Below are 20068 nucleotides of genomic sequence, written 5' to 3'. Positions count from 1 at the left end.
CAAAGTGTCCAAGTTTTTCTTGGTGAAAACACTGGTCTTTGAGGTGGTAGGGTATGAATTTTGCCCCTGGAAATCAGGTGCACTTCCCCTCCCCAACAACCCATTGGACTTATGTTAAATCCAGTGCGATGATATCAGTCACCGACTCAACATCATCACTCCGGTCTCCGTCAGTACTGAAGTAGGGCGAATGCCGGGATCAGCAGCCCTCTCATCATAGAATCCCTACAGCCCATTGAGTCTACACTGATCCTCTGATCACTGATCCTCGGCCCATTCCCCTGCACTATCCCTGTAACCTTTTGGACACTAAGGGGCACTTTATCATGGCCAATCCACCGAACCTGCACATATTTGGACTGTGGGAGGACACCGTAGCACCCGGAGGAAACCCACGGAAACACGAGGAGAAAGCGTAAACTCCACACAGACAATCACCCGAGGCCGGAATTGAACACACGTTCCTTGCGCTGTGAGGCAGCAGTGCTAACCACTGTGCCATCTGATGTGTCACCGTGCTGCCTGCAGTTTTGAATAACAAAATAAAAGCCAAGTCAGCTGGTTAACAAGCCAATAGAGGCGTATTATACATTACTTGCACCATTTTACAGTGGGCACATATGAAAAACATTTGTAGTGAGTTATGCCAGCTATGAGGAGATGGTGTGAGGGTGGATAAAGACTGCAAGCGGGGTTATTCAGCAGCAAGGTCTGCTGGTGAATGTTGGAAAGTCCACCAGGACTTTAATTCATCTTTTTCAGCCTACAGTAGGAGAAATTGACTTGAAAGGGGGCCTACAGTCATGGCTAAACTGAAGCTTGCAATTCCAGTATTAGTCCTGCCATCACGGCATCCCCCACCCGCAGGTTGTGTGGGTTGGCTTTAATGGGAATTCCCATTATCAGCGGTGGCCACAGAGAATGATGCGAATGGTGCACTGCCTCCCACTGCCGAGAAACACGTGGCTGGGAGTTGTTGATCTTCCTTCAGCATCTTGCCCTCAGAAGGATTGTTCATGGCCATTTTGCGGAATCACACATGAAATGAAATGAAAATCACTTATTGTCACAAGTAGGCTTCAAATGAGGTTACTGTGAAAAGCCCCTCGTCGCCACATTCCGGCGCCTGTTCGGGGAGACTGTTACGGGAATTGAACCCGCGCTGTTGTCCTGCCTTGGTCTGCTTTAAAAGCCAATGATTTAGCCCTGTGCTAAACCAGCCCCTATCTAGCACAGCAGGAGGCCATTCAGCCCATTGTGTCTGTACTGGCTCATTGAAAGAGCTATTCAATTCATCCTCCTCTTTATTCCCTAAAGCCCTGTGAATCTTCACCCTTAGTTCCCTTTTGAAAGTTATTATGGGATCTTGCTTCCTTCGTCCTTTTCTGGTGCTGTAAGCCTTCTTACTTCGTCCTTTTAGGCTGTGCTTTGTGGGGCATAACAATTTGCTGTGTAAAAAGATTTCTCTTTACCTTGGATCTTTTTCCAATGACCTGAAATTTGTGTCTGCTAATGATCAACCCTCCTTACATTGGAATACCTTTCTCGCTTATTTATGCGAACTTCATGATTTTGAATCTTAACCTTCTGTAATCTAAGAAGAAAATGACCCGAGCTTCTCTAATTTCTGTCTAACCCTTATTTCTGTACTAGTCAAGTACAAATCCTGCACCTTCTCCAAAAGGGTGCGCCCCAGAATTGGATAAAATTCTCTTTCTCGGGTCTAATCAGTGATGTATTATTTTATATTTTATTCTACATTGCATATTATTTAACTTTGGATGTCAGCATTGTACTTGACCACAAAGAGTAATTTGCTTGATAATCATACACTCTAGATGGCAGCTAAGAGCAGGAGTGTTTGTCTATTTTACCAGCTTTGGATAGTTGTAACCTCCTATTATTGATACTCAGATGAAGACCAGTTTAACCGAGGGACTGCTTAAGAAGAAGGTTTAGTACAAGCAGTGAAATAAACTTGGGAATTTACTTCTCTTCCTAGTCCTCAACTACTCCATGACATTTGCAATCTTGTCTTTGCTTTCATGGAATGAAAACGAGTCTCCAGGTTGGTATGTTGCCTCCCTGGTGCGAGGGTCAAGGATGAAGGATGTTTCGGAGCGGTTACAAGACATTCTGGTGGAGGAGAGTGAACAGCGAGTGATCGTGCTACACACCGGTACCAACGACATAGATAAAAAAGGGATGAGGTCCTGAAAGCAAAATATAGGGAATTGTTGGGTGAATACATGGCTGAAGAAATGGTGTGAGTGGGAGGGTTTCAGATTCCTGGGGCATTGGCACCAGTTCTGGGGGAGGTGAGACCTGCACAAACTGGACAGGTTTCACCTGGGCAGGACTGGGACTGATGTCCTTGAGGGGGCAGGTACTTACTGGAGCAGGTAGGGAGGGTTTAAACTAATATAGCAGGCAGATTGGAACCTATGTGAGGATTCAGAGTGGGGGAATCAAGAACAAGAGAAAAAGACAACAAGGAATGTAAGAAAAGTAATAGGCAGGGGGTGGGGTCGGGGGTCAGGTCAGAGGTGAGGGGTCAGGTCGGGTGAGGGGGTTGGGGGAGGGCTCACGGTGGGGCAGGGTCACCGGGGTGAGGGGTCTCGGTCATTGGGAAGGAGATCATGGGAAGGGGTCTCGGGTGTGAGGGGTCGGGGGACGGGGAAGGGGTCGCGGGGGAGGGGCTCGGGGCTCGGTGTCAGGGGTGAGGGCTCTTGGGTCGTGGAGTTGTATTGTTGATTAAATAAGACATTGATATAATATTGAGGAAAGAAAATTGTGCAGATGATGTGGAATCTGGGTCGAGTTAAGAAACATCAAGGGGCAAACAACAGTCGTAAGTATGGTATACAGACCACCAGACTGCTGTGGTAATATTGGTAATAGAATTAGACAGGAAATCAGAGATGCATGTGATAAAGGATTGTGGGTGAATTTAATCTGCATATAGATTGGGTGACGTAAATTAGTCACAGTACAATAGAGGAGGAATTTCTGGAGTGTATACGGGATAGTTTTCTGGACTAGTACGTTGAGGAATCAACAAGGGAACAGGCCTTCTTGGACTGGGTGTTGCACAATGAGAAAGGATTAGTTGGAAATCTAGTCGTGAGAGAACCCTTTGGGATGAGTGACCGTGATATGATAGAATTCTTTATCAAGATGGATAGTGAGTTAGTTGTTTCTGAGGTCAGGGCCCTGAACCTCAGTAAAGGTAACTATGATAGTGTGAGGCATGAGCTGGCAATGACGGACTGTGAAACATTGCTGAAAGGATGGACTGCGACAGGTAATGGCAGGCATTCAAGGAACGAATAGGTGAACTCCAAAAGTTGTTTATTCCTATTGGGCGCAAGAGTAGAAAGGGAACTGTGGCCAAACCAGGGCTTACAAGGGAAATTAGAGATAGTATTAGATTCAAAGAAGAGGCATACAAATTAGCAAGAAAAAGCAATAGACCTGAGGATTGGGAACAGTTTAAAATTCAGCAAAGGCAGACCAAGGGATTGATTAAGATGGGGAAAGTAGAATTTGAAAGTAAGCAAGCGGGGAACATAAAAACTGATTGTAAAAGTTTCTGTCGGTATGTAAAGAGAAAGAGATTGAAAAAAACTAATGTAGGCCCGTTACAGTGAGAAACGGGGGAATTCATAACAGGAAACAAAGAAATGGCTGAGGAACTAAATTTGTACTTTGCTTCTGGCTTCACAAAGGAAGACATGAATAATGTACCGAAGTTCTGAGAAACACAAGTTCCAGTGAGGAACTGAAGGAAATTAGTATTTGTAAAGATAAAAGCAAATTACTGCGGACGCTGGAATGTGAAAGGAAAGAGAAAATGCTGGAAAATCTCAGCAGGTCTGGCAGCATCTGTAGGGGAAGAAAAGAGCTAATGTTTTGAGTCCGATGACTCTTTGTCAAAGCCCTCTTTGTCTAGTATTTGTAAAGAAATGGTTTGGGAAAATTAATGGAACTGAAGGCAAACAATTCTCCAGGGCCTGATAATCTCCCAGAGTACTTAAAGAAGTGGCCTTAGAAAATGTAGATCCATTGGTGGTCATTTTCCAAAATTCTTTGGACTCGGAAATGATTCCGACAGATTGGAAGGTAACTAATATAACCCTGCTATTCAAAGAGGGAGATAGAGAGAAAACAGGGAATTGTAGACCAGTGAGCCTAACGTCAGTAGTCGGGAAGTTGCTAGAGTCCATTATCAAGTATTTCATAGCACAGAATTTGAAATCAGTGGTATAATCAGACAAAGTCAGCATGGATTTACGAAAGGAAAGCCATGCTTGACAAATATACTTGAATTCTTTGAAGATTTAACTAGTGGAGCTTTTAAAATAAATTTAGAGTACCCAATAATTTTTTTCCTAACTAAGGGGCAATTTAGCCCCTTAGCGTGGCCAATCCACCTACCCTACACATCTTTGAGTTGTGGGGGTGAAACCCACGCAGACACGGGAGAATGTGCAAACTCCACACAGACAGTGACCCGGGGCCAGGATCGAACTCGGGTCCTGAGTGCCGTAGGCAGCAGTGCTAATCATTATGCCACCGTGCCGCCCTGTAACTAGTAGAGCTGACCAGGGAGAACTGGTAGCTGTTTATTCAGACTTTCAGAAGGCTTTTACAAGTTCTCACATAGCAGATTACTGTGTAAAATTAAAGCACATGGGATTACGGGTAGTGTCTTGAGATGGTTAGAAAGCTGGTCAGCAAACAGGAAGCAAAAAGTTGGAATAAATTAGTCTTTTTCGGATTGACAGCCAGTGACTAGTGGGCTACAGCACGGATATGTGCTTAGACCTCAATTGTTCACATTATATATTAATGATTTGGACGAGGGAACTAATATAGTATCTCCAAATCTGCAGACGATACAAAGTTGGGTGAGAGGGTGAGCTGCGAGGAGGATGCAAAGCTGCTTCAGTAGGATTTAGACAAGCTGAGTGAGTGGGCACATGCATGGCAGATGCAGTATAGAACATAGAACATACAGATCAGGAGGCCATTCGGCCCATCGAGTCAGCACTGAACCACCCAAACCCCCACTTCCACCCTGTCCCCATAACCCAATAATCCCTCCTAAGTTTTTGGACACTAAAGGCAATTTATCATGGCCAATCCACTTAACCTGCACGTCTTTGGACTGTGGGAGGAAACCGGAGCACCCGGAGGAAACACACGCAGACACATGGGAGAACATGCAGACTCCACACAGACAGTGATCCAGCAGGGAATCGAACCAGGGACCCTGGCGCTGTGAAGCCACAATGCTATCCACTGTGCTACTGTGCTGCCCTATAATGTGATAAATATGAGGTTATCCGCTTCAGCAGCAAAAATAAGAAGGCAGATTATTATTTGAATTGGTGTATATTGAAAGAGATGGATACTGAGTGAGACCTTGCTGTCCTCATGCATCAGTCACTGAAAGTAAGTGCACAGGTACAACGGGCAGGAAAGAAGGCAAATGGTATGTTGGCCTTCATAGCGGAAGGACTTGAGTAAAGGAATAGTTTTACTGCAATTGTGTCGGGCATTCGTGAGGCCACACCTGGAGTATTGTGCAGTTTTGGCTTCTTTATCTGGGGAAGGATGTTCTTGCTATGGAGGATGTGCTGCGAATATTTACCAGGCTGAATCCTGTGATGGCGAGAGTGTCATATGAGTAGAGACTAAATCGGTTAGGGTTATATTCATTAGAGTATAGAAGAGGGAGAGGGGATCTCATAGTAACTTACAAAATGCGGACAAGATTAGACCGGGTAGATTCAGAAAGAATGTTCCCGATGGTGGGGGAGTTCAGAACTAGTATAGTTTGAGGTTAAAGGGTAAATCTTTTATGACGGAGGTGAGGAGAAATGTCTTCGGCCAGAAAGTGGTGCATCTGTGGAATTCACTACCACAGAAAGTCGTTGAGGCCGAAGCGTTGCTTAATTTCAAAAAGTAATTAGATATATCTCATAGGGCTAAAGGGATATGGGGATCAGGGTATTGGGCTTTATGATCAGCCATGATCATAATGAACGAGGGAGAAGGCTTGAAGGACCGAATGGTCTCCTATTTTCTATGTATATTTCTATGTAAACTGTTGTGTATTCATGTTTGTTCCTAGTTGGTGCACAGTCACTTTAACAGTCCGATCGCGTGACATATAGATGCGCGGGCAAATGCGCAGTCTGTCCTAACAGCCTGTAGAGTAAACGTGTTTCCAATCAAACTCTTCATGGTCTGTAAGCCGATCCTTTAAATAATTCCACAAAGAAAACTGGCACCGAGGAGGTCAGCACCTTACTGGCATACCCCCCGGTAAAGATAAATACCGAGAAAAAAATTAAAATAATACAGAAAAACCGTTGATCTATTTGCAGACATCTGCAAAGCATTAAGAAGGTAACAACTTTGCGACACCAAAGCTAGTGATGGCAGTGTGCCAAATATTGGCAGCAGCCACTGAAGGAACCAAATTGTAAGAATAGATTTCAGAAGAAACAATATTAAAAAGAAACTTGCCACATGTTGTGCCTGTAAATATGCTGAGTGGTACAGGGAGAACAATGGTAAGTAGCAAGTAACCTGCAACAATCGTTTAGAGCTGAGGGTGTTCCCAAACCCCAAAACAGGCTGAGCTCGGAGGTACCTTGTTTGAACAAGAAGTGAGGTAGCGCTAAACATTTTGTAGCACATTGTGCAAGCCCTTTCCATATTACAAACGGCAGGTATTTTTGGCGCTGTGGTACCGTATGATGAGAACGCGGTGGTGGAACTCATATACTGAAAGATTTGATTATTTTGTCCAAGTGAATAAAATTGTGGCAGATTTCGTAGTCCCAATTCTCCTGAGTACAATGGGGGCGTGGGGGGTGGGCGGTGGAATACATTCAACCTCCTGCGAAGTCTGGTGCAGCCAGAAAAACCAGGCTCAAAAACCTATGATGAGATTGTGGAGATGTTGCAGGGCCACTTCTAAACCTTTGGTCATCGCTGAGGGATGCATGTTCCAGAAACATAACCATCAAGAAGGTGAATCAATCACACAGTTCCTGGCTACTTTGAAGAAATGAGCTGAATACTGTGAATTTGGAGATGTCTTGAGTTACACCATTAAAGACCAACAAGAGTGTGGGTTGAGAAGCGAAGCTATCCACAAAAGGCTATTAACAGAAAACAACTTAAACCTAAAGACGGCTTTAGAAGTCGCAATCTCTATGGAATTAGCAGCTAAGGAAGCCCAATAATTAAGTTTGAGCAGCAGAATCCATAAAATGTCAGCTAAGTCCCAAGTTCAAAATTGCTACTGATATGCAAGAATTGGGCACGCAGCAACAAACTTTACAAAATGCAGGAATTGTGGTAAAAAAGGGCACATCGAACATGAAACAAGATCCAAACAAGGTCTATAAAAAGAAAGAACCAAGTGTATCAAGTGGAAAACCGGATAGAGGGAAAAAGATCTACGTGACACCAAAAAGCCATGAAAAAGGACCAGAGTCACAGTCAGCTGATGAACTGTCATTGAGCGTACTGGCCATTGTGTGTGCAATAAACCGTTACTGAGTCACTCCTTTAATGGGCGGACAACTGGTGAAAATGGAGGTGGACACTGGAGCAGCAGTTTCACTGGTACCAGAAACGGTTTCCCAAGAGAAACTACAGCATAGCGCCTTCAGACCATCAAAGATAGTACTAAATACCTATACTATGGAAGTAGTGCCATTGAGGGGCTGCATCAATGTAAATGTGCAGCTAAACGGGCAGACCATAGACTTGTCCCTGTATATCATTAAAGGTAACTATCCATCTCTAGTAATGCGGAGAACCTAGCCGGAGAGAATCAAGCTAAACTGGGCTGAGGTGAATCTGTCGGAGTCTGAAGCAGGCTTGCTGAAGATTTTAAAGAAACTTGCCATAGTCTTTAGTGGAGAGTTAGGAAGAATGAAAGAGATCCCAGTCAAGCTAAAATTAAGGATGAGGACCAAGCAAGATGCTTAAAGGCCGTGTGCGATCAGGCCTAAGGTTGAGGCAGAATTGGAGAGGCTGGTCAAGACGGGGGTCCTCAAACCCACTAATGTAAGTGATTGGCCCACGTGATTGAACCTGTAATGAAGAAAGATGGTTTGGTACGCAGATGTGGCAACTTTAAAGTCACTATCAATCTGGTACTTTATGCAGAACAGTACCCGCTGCCTTTGATTTATTTGCTGGGTTGGCTACAGGCCAGTATTTCAGTAAAGTTGACCTTAGTCAAGCTTATCTCCAGATAAATGTAGGTCCATATATTTTTTTTAAAAAATAATTTTTATTCAAATTTTCACATTTTCACAAAATATTAATAACTGAAAATACTAAGAACAGAAAGAACTGACCCCCCCACCCCCCTCGTGCATACAAAAGAGAAAAATAAATTAACGCCATATTTCTATGACACCCTGAGCAAGTGCGCGGTCAGCCCCACTCATCCCGGAGTCACAACATAAGTGAATTAATCAATAATTCTTTTAAAAATACCCAAAGTCTTTGGCCCTTGGCAGCCCAATAATTACAGTCATCAGGTTTGTAACTTTAAACACAATTACTGTTTATTTATAATAAGAACCATCATGAAATATGCAGTAAATATGCAGTAAATACAATTGCTTAACGAATATCTAATCCCTGACTCCCAATTTATCTGCCCCTCCCTCTACCCACACACACAAGACAACAAACAAACACGGGTGACAGGCGGTGTGGGGGGTGGGATTTATGAATTTAGTGTACCCAATTCATTTTTTCCAATTAAGGGACAATTTAGCGTGCACAATCCACCTAGCCTGCACATCTTTGTGTTGTGGGGGTGAAACACACGCAAACACGACGAGAATGTGCAAACTCCACACGGACAGTGTCCCAGAGCCGGGATCGAACGTGGGGCCTCGGCACCATGGGGCAGCAGTGCCAATCACTGCGCCACCATGCAGCCCAAGGGAGTGAAAAATAATTAGGATGAAGGTCAAAAGATGAGTCTTTGCTTCAGATGGTGCTTCTCTAGCACACCTTCGCAGCACACTTGCTGATTAAAGTCTCTGGTTTACAGCTGGTAATGGTCTTCTTTATAGAGTCATTCATTCAGGGCCCCTGCAGGTTAGAAAATACAGTACTCATAGGCAGCAGGCTTACTGGAGATTCTCAATTTTGCCGGCGCCCAGGGGGTTTCCCGACGGCGTGAGGCTGCCCCACAATGGGAAATCCCATTGACCGGCCGCCGTAATGGAGAATCACGCCGGCGGGTCGACTGATTTATGATGCATCACCGTATGAGGTGTCTGACATAATACCCAATGGTGAAGGGAAGCCAATAATGTTTGTATCAAGATCCTTGAACAAAGCAAAAATGAACTATGCACAGATAGAGAAGGAAGCATCATTTTCAGGATCAAACATTCTTACCAATACCTATAATAATGGTCCGAATATCGACGAAAGCAATGGTCCGCCGAAACTGGAAGAGAAAACTACGCATTCACCGGCACTCAGAAATTGCGGCGAAACTCCAGCGTGGCGCAGTTTCGATGTAGCAACACCCCCTTGTGACGCTGCAGCCACTGGAGGGCAGGCATTTAAACTGCAGATTTATATTGCAGACAACAGGCAACAAGATTAACAAGTGTTTTGGAGGGTTTTTTTGCTCATTCTTTTATACTGGCATTGCTGTTGTTATTGATTCTTTAAAAAAAAAATGACAATACAACAACAATTACAATGATATTTAACAAAAATAGAAACAACAAGACCCCTCACTGTCACCATAACCATGACTGAGACTCCAATACTAATTTACATTTTTACAGTAGTGTTAATTTTTACAGTGTTTTAACAGGTTCCTAGTGGGGCTCCTACTGCTTGGTGGTCGAGTTGCACCGCACTTTACCCACATATATACGATGTTGTTGGGATCCTGCCCCTCGCTCACTCACCGGTTGTCTCCGTTTCACCGGTGGGGTCAGGGGGCAGGTTCCATTCCCCTCGTGAATTTGACTTTTCGAGAGAGGATGGGTCCATTTGTTTCCCTGGTTTTGCCTCATATAGGAGGGGTTTGTGTTCTCTCCTGTGGGTGACACTCCTCCCTGTTCTTTCTTGTTCCTCGCAAGCTCCCCTCCCGCTAGACGACCTTCCCTGCCCTCCTCCCTTCCCTAGGAGGGTGAGTGAGTGCAACGGGGAAGGGACCAGAGCCGGGCCCAGGTGACGTTATGAACGGGTGTCGGGATACAGGGACTGGGTCTGATGAGGGAGGCCCGCTGCGGCCAGGAGTGCCCGGACATGGCGTTCCGGGTATGGGATCAATGGGCAAACGGAGGGTCCCGGGGTGGAACACCCTCTCCCGATTCCTTACAGATATTGAACGCTATGGCAGGGATGTTGGACCCACGCCTTGCCCTGGTGGTGGTGCTGTTAGGTCAGGCAGCACGACGGCAGAGACGGTGGCAGCAGCAACATCTGTAGAGGCTCGAGGTGCGGCCTATATGCCGACCCCGCCCCACACCCTGAGGACCCGGCCGCCCATCAGGCCAGGAACGGACCAAAAGGGGGAGCCCCAGGGTGTACAGGCGTCACTTGTCATTCGAACAGATGACAGACAGCGTGTGCCGCAGATAGTTCCGCCTCAACACGGTGTGGCACCTATGCCATGTCCTCCGGGACTTGGCACCATATGGGAGGAGGAGGATACCCGCTCCCGGTGGCCTTCAAGCTCACTGCAACCTGAACTTTTACTCCTCAGGATCATTCCAGGGCTCAAGCAAGAACCTGTGTGGCACCTTGCAGACCACAGCCCACAGGTGCATCTGACAGGTCATGGATGCCATGTTTTTCCAGGCGGAAAACTACATCCACTTTGACATGGTCCAAGCCCAACAGGATGCCCGGGCAGCAGGATTCTCCGACATCGCCGGGATGAGGTCCAGGGGATAGTGGATGGCAATCATGCAGCCCTGTGCTCAACGGGTCACCTGGGAGTGCCCAACGTTAACAGAAACGGGTTCCACTCCATGAACATACAGCTCATGTGTGACCACCACATGCAGATCATGCACACGTGTACACACTTTCCAGGGACAGCTACACAATACCAGAGACATGTTCAATTCAGAATTTGGGTGACTGTGTGGTGTTGGTACATTCTCCCTGTGTCTGCATGGGTTTCCTAGAACCATGGAATTCCTACGAAAGGGAAAATGCTGGAAAATCTCAGCAAGTCTGGCAGCATCTGTAGGGAGAGAAAAGAGCTAACGTTTCGAGTCCGATGACTTTGTCAAAGCTTTGTTGCTGCTAGACTTGCTGAGATTTTCCAGCATTTTCCCTTTCGTTTCAGATTCCAGCATCCACAGTAATTTGCTTTTATCCATGGAATTCCTACAGTGGCACATGAAGGCCATTCAGCCCAGCAAGTGTGCACCAATCCTCTGAAAGAGTACCCTACCTCAGTCCACTCACCCGCCCTATTGCCAGAACCTCATGTGTATATCCCTGGACACTTGGGGGTAATTTAGCATGGCCAATCCACCTAACCTACACATCTTTGGACTGTGTGAGGAAACCGGAGCATCCGGAGGAAACCCAAGCAGACATGGGGAGAACATACAAAGCCCACATAGACAGTCACCCAAGGTCAGAATTGAATTGAACCCGGGTCCCTGGCGCTGTGAGGCAGCACTGCTAACCACAGTTTCCTCCGAGGGCTTCAGTTTCCTCCCACCGTTCAAAGATGTGCAGGTTAGGTGGATTGGCCTTGCTAAATTTGGATTTGGATTTGTTTATTGTCACGTGTACCAAGTTACAGTGAAAAGTATTTTTCTGCAAGCAGCTCAACAGATCATTAGGTACATGAAAAGAAAAGGAAATAAAAGAAAATACATAATAGGGCAACGCACGGCACACAATGTATTCCTACATAACACCGGCATCGGGTGAAGCATACAGGGGTGTATTGCCCCTTAGTGTCCAAAGGTTAGTTGCAATTATGGGGATAGGTCAGGGGAATGGACCAGGCTATGGTGCTCTTTCAGAGGGTCGATGCAGGCTCGATGGGCCGAATAGCTTTCTTCTGTACTGCAGCGATTCTATAAACACTAATAAATCAGATCTTACAAGCTCAGTGACAGCAAAAAGCCCTGGGGCGGTTTTAAAATAATATGACCATAATCTAAATTAAAACATACAAACACTTTTAAGAATACCACACAAAGCTATATAACATAGTGCAGATTGAAATTGTTTCACAGATTTGAAAAAATTAACCAAACAATAATCACCTTTATTCATAAAAAAATTAATTTATTTTAAAAGAATCAGCAAAATAGTAATGCCTGTTTCAAAGATAGAGCAAAAAGAACGATAAAAATAACGTCTACGTACCATTAAAACACTTGTTAAAATAGTTGCTTGTTGTTTTCTATCTAATTAAATGCCTATCCTCAATGGGCGTTCCCAGAGTACGCTGCGGGGAGCGATCTGCAGTGCATGCCGGATGAGGGATCAGTTCCCAGAGTGCGCTGCGTGGAGCTATCCCGCAGTGCATGCCGGACTGAAGGTCAGTCCCCCTCTGTCTCAGAATAGCCGACAGTTCCGGGATGGCGCAGATTTGCAAGATCGGCCCCTCCATTCTCAACAGCGACCTGGCCCAGCTCGGGGCCGAGTGCAAGCGGATGTTGGACTGCGGGGCGGACTACCTGCATTTGGACGTGATGGACGGGTAAGCAAGGCCACTGCCTGCGAAGATGTGCTCGGGTGGGTTCATTAAGTGGTTGGGGAGCCTGTAGGTTGGAGCAGGAGTGTTGTACCTGGGACTGCAGCTGTCTCAGCAAGAATATTGAGAATGGCAATGATTGCTTCACTCTTTTATATCCTGTGTAATAAAGGCTTTCTGAATGTGAATGTTAACTCTGTAACCCAGGTCACTCAAATACCAATTTTTCCAGCCTTTCTGACCGAAGTGGATAACTTCACACTTCTCCATATATTGTTATATATTTGTTGTTGCTGCAAAGAGAAAAAGTAGAGGTGCTGTGCTTTAAGTTCATAAAGACATAGTGCAGGCATTATTAAGAGATGTACTTAGTAATTAGGAGCAGAAGTAGGTAATTCAGCCCTTCGAGCCTGCTCCACTATTCAATCAGATCATGGCTGATCTCTTCTTGGTCTCAAATCCACCCCACACCCTGTTGCCCATATCCGGTTAACCTGTTTTTTAAAATCCGAAATATGTCTAACACCTTGAAACCATTTAACGACTCAGATTCTACCACGCTAGGTGGTGGCAAGTTCCACAAATTCATCACCCTCTGCGAGAAGTAGTTCATCCTCATCTCGGTTCTAAATCTACTTTCTCTCAATCTATATTTATGACATCTGCCCCACAAGGGGGAACATTTGGTCTACATTTACTTTATCAATCCCATTTAGTATTTTATACACCTTGATTAGATCTCCTCAGCCTTCTAAACTCCAGCAAGTTTAAGCTCAAACTGTTTAAAATCTCCTCATCTGTCAACCCCTTCATCCCCGGAATCAATCTGGTGAACCTCCTCTGAACTGCCTCCAATTACAACACATCCTTCCTCCAATAAGGAGACCAAAAATGGGCACAATACTCCAGATGCGGTCTCACCGACAATACAATTGTAACAATACTTCTCTACTTTTATATTCCAGTCCTTTTGCAATAAACATTAACATTCCATTTGCCTTTTTAATTACATGCTGTACCCGCATATCAACTTTTTGCAATTCATGAACAAAGACACCCAGATCCCTCTGCCCAGGCGCATCTTGAATCTGCTTTCCCTTTAGCCAGTCTATTTTTTTGGCCAAAATGATAACCTCACACTTCTCTACATTAAACTCCATCTGCCAAACTTCAACCCAATCTCCGAGCCTCCTAGCCTATCTACATCTATCTGTAAAATCTTTATCTCTTCTTCACTGCCCAGTTCCCCACCTCACTGCCTGTTTCCCCACCTATTTTAGTATCATCTGCAAATTTTGCTATGTTACACTCTGTTGGGGCAGCATGGTGGCGCAGTGGTTAGCATCCCTGCCCTGGGTCACTGTCCGTGTGGAGTTTGCACATTCTCCCCGTGTCTGCGTGGGTTTCACCCCCACAACCCAAAGATGTGCAGGGTAGGTGGATTGGCCATGCTAAATTGCTCCTTAATTGTAAAAATAATTGGGTACTCTAAATTTATTTTTAAAAAGTTACTCTCTGTTCCTGCATGCAGATCATTTATATAAATTGTAAACAGTTGAAGTGCGTGGACTGTTCTCTGCAGCACCCTGCTGTTTACAGTTTGCCAGCCAGAGAAGGACTAATTTATCCCGGCCCTCTGCTTTCTATCAGTGGGCCAATCCTCAATCCAATCTGGTACTCTACCCCCAGCCCCCTGCGATCTCACCTTCTGGATCAGTCTTTAATGCGGCACCTAATCAAATGCCTTCTGGAAGTCTAGCCATACCACATCCACAGGTTCCCACTTACTGGTTACGTCCTCCAAGAGCTCCAGCTTGACTTGCCCTTCATAAAACCATGCTGACAATGGTGGATTGAGTTTTGTCTTTCGAAATGTTCAGTCATCTCCTTAATGATTGTTTCCAGCGTCTTTCCCACCGCAGAGGTTAATCTAGCCGGTCTATAGTTTCCTACTCTTTGCCCCTCTCCCTTTTTTGAATGGGGTGTCACATTAGCATGTTTCCAATCCACTGGGACACTTCCAGAATCCAGGAAATTCGGAAATATCATAACCAATGCACACACTATCTCCGTTGCTACCTCCCTTTTATACTCTTAAGGTACAGGCCATCAGATCCTGGAGATTTATCTGCCCTTAATCCCATTAGTTTATTCAATACAGTCTCCCTAGTGATGGACCTGCACCAAATTCCTCTGCATTAACTGTAATTTCTGGAAATATTTTACTATCTTCTACCGTGAAGACAGAGGCAAAATATTGGTTCAGTGCCTCTGACCTCTCTGTGTTCCCCATTATTACCTCACCAATATCGTCCTCTAAAGGGCCAACATTTACGTTAGCTATTCTCGTCCTCTTTATATACGTATGGAAGCTTTTGGTTTCAGTGTTTGTTTTCTGCTAGTTCCTTTCATAGTTCATTTTAGCTCTTCGGATTTTAGTTTTAGTATCGTTTTGCTGAACCTTCTTCCCAATCCTCCAGTTTACCACTAGCTTTTGCAGTATGGTATGCCCTAGATTTTGCCTTTACATCTTCCTTGACTTCCTTGTTCAGCCATGGAACGTTTTTCTCCCTTTTACAGTTCCTCTTCCTCTCAGGGATATACTTTAATTGAGAGGTATTTAATATCTCCCTGAACATCTGCCATTGTCCCTCAACTGTCCTACCCTCAATTATCTGTACCCAGTCTACATGGGCCAACTCTTTCCTCAGGCCTGTATAATTACCGTTGTCCAACGCTAAAACTCTAGTTTGGCACTCTTGTCTTTCCTTGCTCAATCTGAATTTGAAATTCTAGCATGCTGTAATCACTCCTTCCAAGAGAATCCTTAACAACAAGACTATTTATCAAACCTTCTTTGTTGCATAATACTAAAATAGTCTGCTTCCTGGTTGGCTCCATAACATATTGCTTTCAGAAACAATCCCTCGTACACTCTGATGAAATCTCCCTCGAGGCTACCTTACCAATTTGATTATTGTAGTCAATATGCATATTGCAATCACCCATGTTTACCATTGTGTCCTTCTCACAAGCCCTCATCATTTCTTGGTTTATACTATGCTCCACTTTGGAAGTATTGCTTGGGGGCCTGTAACTTATTCCTACCCAATAGTTTTTCCCCTTGTTTTATATTTCCACCCAGATCGATTCAGCATTTTGGCCCTTAGTGCCAATATCATTTCTCAATACAGCCTTGATGCCATCTTTAAGCAGTAAAGCAACTCCATCTCCTGTTCTATCCTTTTGGAATACTGAGTACCCTAGGATATTCAACTCCCAGTTCCGGTCCTCCTGCAACCATGTTTCAGGAGTCTTCACCAAATCATACCCAGTTGTCTCTTTGTGCTGTCAGCTCATTGGCCTTATTCCAAATACTGCGTGCATTTAGGTACTACTGATATGTCCTACTGATTTGTCTTTCCCTTGCATGATTTTCTTGTGAAGTACGCTTTCCACACATTCTGATCTCCTTTATTCATCTCTGATAATACTCTGCCTCATCCCCCAACTTACACTCCCAAGGTCACCTTACACTTTGATTTTTTTAAATGTTTCGTTTCCCCATCTAAGTCAATAGATTGGCCTGCCTGTTCATCCTAATAATCTCTACATTCTCCTCACATGCTGACCTGATGCATTGATTCCTATTAATCATTGTACTACTTGTAGCTTTACACTCTTTCCCCCCCCCCCCAATATGTATGATGGTGAACTCTCCAAAACGCTCCCTCTGCGGACGTCAACACATGACATTTTCATTAGCCAGTAGTGTTACTTGAATACATAACACCCCTCCCCATTACTTTACTGCCAGCAACTTTTCTTTTAAACACTTTTAAACAACAGATCCAACACAATATTCATTACATTAGATCATCATATTATTTATACATATCTACATCAGTAAGACAGTCACTTTGGCGGACCTCTCTCGTTTCTGATCGAGTCCTATGCTCAGGAATTTGGCTTCTTGGAAGTATCTTCCTGTTCACTTGGTGGTGGTACCACTTGTGAAACTAACTTGGTAACTATCTCTGTTGATACTGACTATTTGGTCGTGACAGATTCAGTCATTTCTGACAGTCCATACACTCCAATGTGACTATTTCTGGTTAAGGCTTTGTACATTCACTTTGTAAAGCTAATAGCTGTCGGAGTGTGCCAATGCCAAACTCGTTCATCATCAGTTTGACTGTGTAAGATATCGGACCTGTCTTGGTTAGAATGATGGCAGAGGTCCATTGTTCACTCGCGGTATAATTCCGAGCTAGACCATCTTCCCCAGTTTAAAGACTCGACACTTTGAGTTTTGTTCTTCTAACCATTTTTGTTTGATACTATTGCCTGACAGTTTCCAAAGTTGTAGGTCATGTCAAGAGGTCTAATTTCATTCTCCATTTTCTCTTGAATAATAGCATCACCGGTAGGCTTTGCATTGTTGCATGCGCAGAATTTCCATATATTTAAGTTGTCAGTACGTCTGGGTAAGGAGCCTTAATCTCTCGATGCCTTTGCTGTTTGAGCGATTGCACAAAGCATTTGGCCAGCCTGTGGGTTGCTGGGTGAAACAGAGCAGATTTAATATGGCAGATACCAATCCTCTTCCAAGTAATCTTCAAACTCTACTGATGTAAATTAAGTCCCATTATCACTGGCCTTCTGGACCTTGCAAACACCTTAGCTTTGATGAGTTCCCGCATGAAAGACTGATAGCAAAGTAAGAGCCAATGGGATCCAAGGAAATTTGGCAAATTGGAGGCAGAATTGGCTGAATGGTAGGAAGCAGAAGTTGATGGTTGGGAGGTGTTTTTCCGACTGGAAGTCTGTGTCCAGGTGTGTCCCTCGGGGATCAGTGTTGGGGCCCTTGCTGCTTGTGGTTTTATAAATGATTTAGATTCAAATGTAGGAGGGTTGATCAGTAATTATGTGGACAATAACAAAAATTGGTGGGGTGGGTAAATAGTGAGGAGGATAGCCTTTGATTACAGGAGAATATAGATGGGCTGATCAGTGGCAAATGGAATTCAAGCTGGATAAGTGTGAGGTGATGCACTTGGGCAGGACAAACAAAGGAATACATGATGAATGGCAGAGCCCTGGCAAGCACCGAGGATCAGAGGGACCAGGTACACCAGCCCCTTAAGGAAGTAGGGCAGTTGGATACAGTGGTTATGAAGCCATATGGTATACTTGACTTTAGCCGAGGCATAGCGTTGAAGAGCAGGAAGGTTATGCTGGAACTATATAAACCATGGGGTTAGGCCACAACTAGAGTATTGAGTGGAGTTCTGGAATCCACATTAAAGGGGAATGTGATAGCACTGGAAAGGATGCAGAGGAGATTTGTTTTTTGGGTTGGAGAGTTTTAGTTATGAAGAGAGATTGGATAGACTGGGTTGTTTTCCTTGGAGCAGAGGGGGCTAAAAGGGAACATATAGTCTGCACATCCTCCCTGTGTGTGCGTGGGTTTCCTCCGGGTGCTCCGGTTTCCTCCCACAGTCCAAAGATGTGCAGGTTAGGTGGATTGGCCATGCTAAATTGCCCTTAGTGTCCAAAATTGCCCTTAGTGTTGGGTGGGGTTACTGGGTTATGGGGATAGGGTGGAGTTGTTGACCTTGGGTAGGGTGCTCTTTCCAAGAGCCGGTGCAGATTCGATGGGCTGAATGGCCTCATTCTGCACTCTAAATTCTATGAAATCTATATATGAGAGGCATAGATAGAGCAGGCAGGAAGAAATATTTCCCCTTGGTGGAAGGATCAATGACGGGGGAGGGAATATATTTAAGGTAAGGGGCAGGCGATTTAAAGGGGATGTGAGGAAAGATTTTTTAACCCAGATGGTGGTGGGAGTGTGGAACTCGCTGCCTGAAAGGGTGGTGGAGGCAGAGACCCCTGATGCCAAGGCTGGAAAATAGGATTAGAATACTCAGTTGGTTGTTTTTGACCGGCGCAGATGTGATCGGTCAAAGGGCCATTTCTGTGCTGTAGACCTCTGACTCTAGTCTCTCAATTGTCTGTTTGGTTGTTGTGGATTTTATGATTGTGACTTCTGGCAGGTTTGTGTGCATCAACCATCACTAGGAACATGTGCTCTTCAATTGGACCAGCACAGTCGAGATGAATTATCTGTCATGGCTGTCTATGCCATTCCCATGGATACAAAGTTTGCAGGGCTGGGGTATTCCTTAATATAGTACAGGATGGTGTGGCCCCACCGTCTCAATTTGGGAATCTAGTATCTGTGTACCAACTCCTTAATCTGAATCATACCGGGATGTCCTCCATGTAGCTGTTCAAGGATTCTGATAGACACAACGGAATGATCACGAAAATGCCCCATAGCAGAACTCCACTCTGCTCTGTCAACTCAAGTCGCCAAATGATGTAGGGCTTGAGATGTGAATTCTTTCAGTGCATAATTGTTAAGGTGCCTTTTTAGATCATAACCGCACCATCACTGGATCGGTTCTTGTATACCTTTTGTACTTAAGTTTCCAGTACGTTTTCAAAGTGAGAGAGATACAAAATATTCACAAAGTTTATCAGATTCCTCTTTGACTTCCTGATCTTGTTTGACTTGTAGTGGCAGTCTAGATAAAGTGTCTGCATTGACATGCTGTTCTGACTTACGATACTGGATATTCCGATAATAATTGAGCAATTCCTAAAAATGACCTCAACTGTGTCACATTTTGTGGATGTGGAGTTTCTCGGATCTCAGCCATCTTCTTTGATTCTTTATGTAAACTGTTTTTGTCAGTGCTATGATCCAGAGAGTTGATAAAAGACTTAAAGAATTCACACTTTTCTTTCTTGACTTTTAAGATTGTGATTTTGCAAACGTGCAAGAGTAGCTTCCGAATTCTTTACGTATCCTTCATCATTCAAACCTATAATATTGCCCATCAGATACCCCACTCAGAATTTGATCCATGGATCTCTGAAAAAGAGTAGGTGCCGAAGTTATTCCAAATGGAAGTATCTGATAACAAAAAAGACCTTTGTATCACCTATTGGTAAGTAATGGTTGTGATTCTGCAGCCGCATTCATCTGTAGATGTACTTTTATTTCGCTAAATGTTTGGCCTCCTGAGAGTCCAGCAAATAAGTGTTCGATAAGGATAACGGTCAGCACACAATACTGGGTTGATAGTGGTCTTGAAATCCCCACATATTCTTACTGAACCATCCCATTTTAACACAGGAGCAATTGGTGTCACCCAATCACCAGTGGTAACAGCCTCAATGCATCCAGTCTCAATTAACATCTCCAGTTCTTCCACTTTTGGCTGGATGGCATAAGGTACGCTATGCGCT

The 20068-nt window shown here is 44.4% G+C and overlaps 1 protein-coding gene across 2 annotated transcripts in view; it reads left to right on the top strand.

Moving 5' to 3' along the window:
* The first annotated feature begins 12511 nt into the window (after positions 1–12511).
* The window catches only part of rpe (ribulose-5-phosphate-3-epimerase), a 50317-nt gene continuing 42760 nt past the window's right edge, over positions 12512–20068 (top strand). The window contains exon 1 of one of the 2 annotated variants that reach the window (XM_038786512.1): positions 12512–12754. In XM_038786512.1, coding sequence (XP_038642440.1) covers positions 12530–12754 — 225 coding nt within the window. In that variant the 5' untranslated portion in view covers positions 12512–12529. The remainder of the gene's footprint in view (positions 12755–20068) is intronic. The other variant, XM_038786504.1, reaches the window with a different exon arrangement.

Source organism: Scyliorhinus canicula, chromosome 2 (assembly GCF_902713615.1).
Source record: "Scyliorhinus canicula chromosome 2, sScyCan1.1, whole genome shotgun sequence".
NCBI lineage: Eukaryota > Metazoa > Chordata > Chondrichthyes > Carcharhiniformes > Scyliorhinidae > Scyliorhinus > Scyliorhinus canicula.
This window is presented reverse-complemented; position numbering and strand designations above follow the sequence as displayed.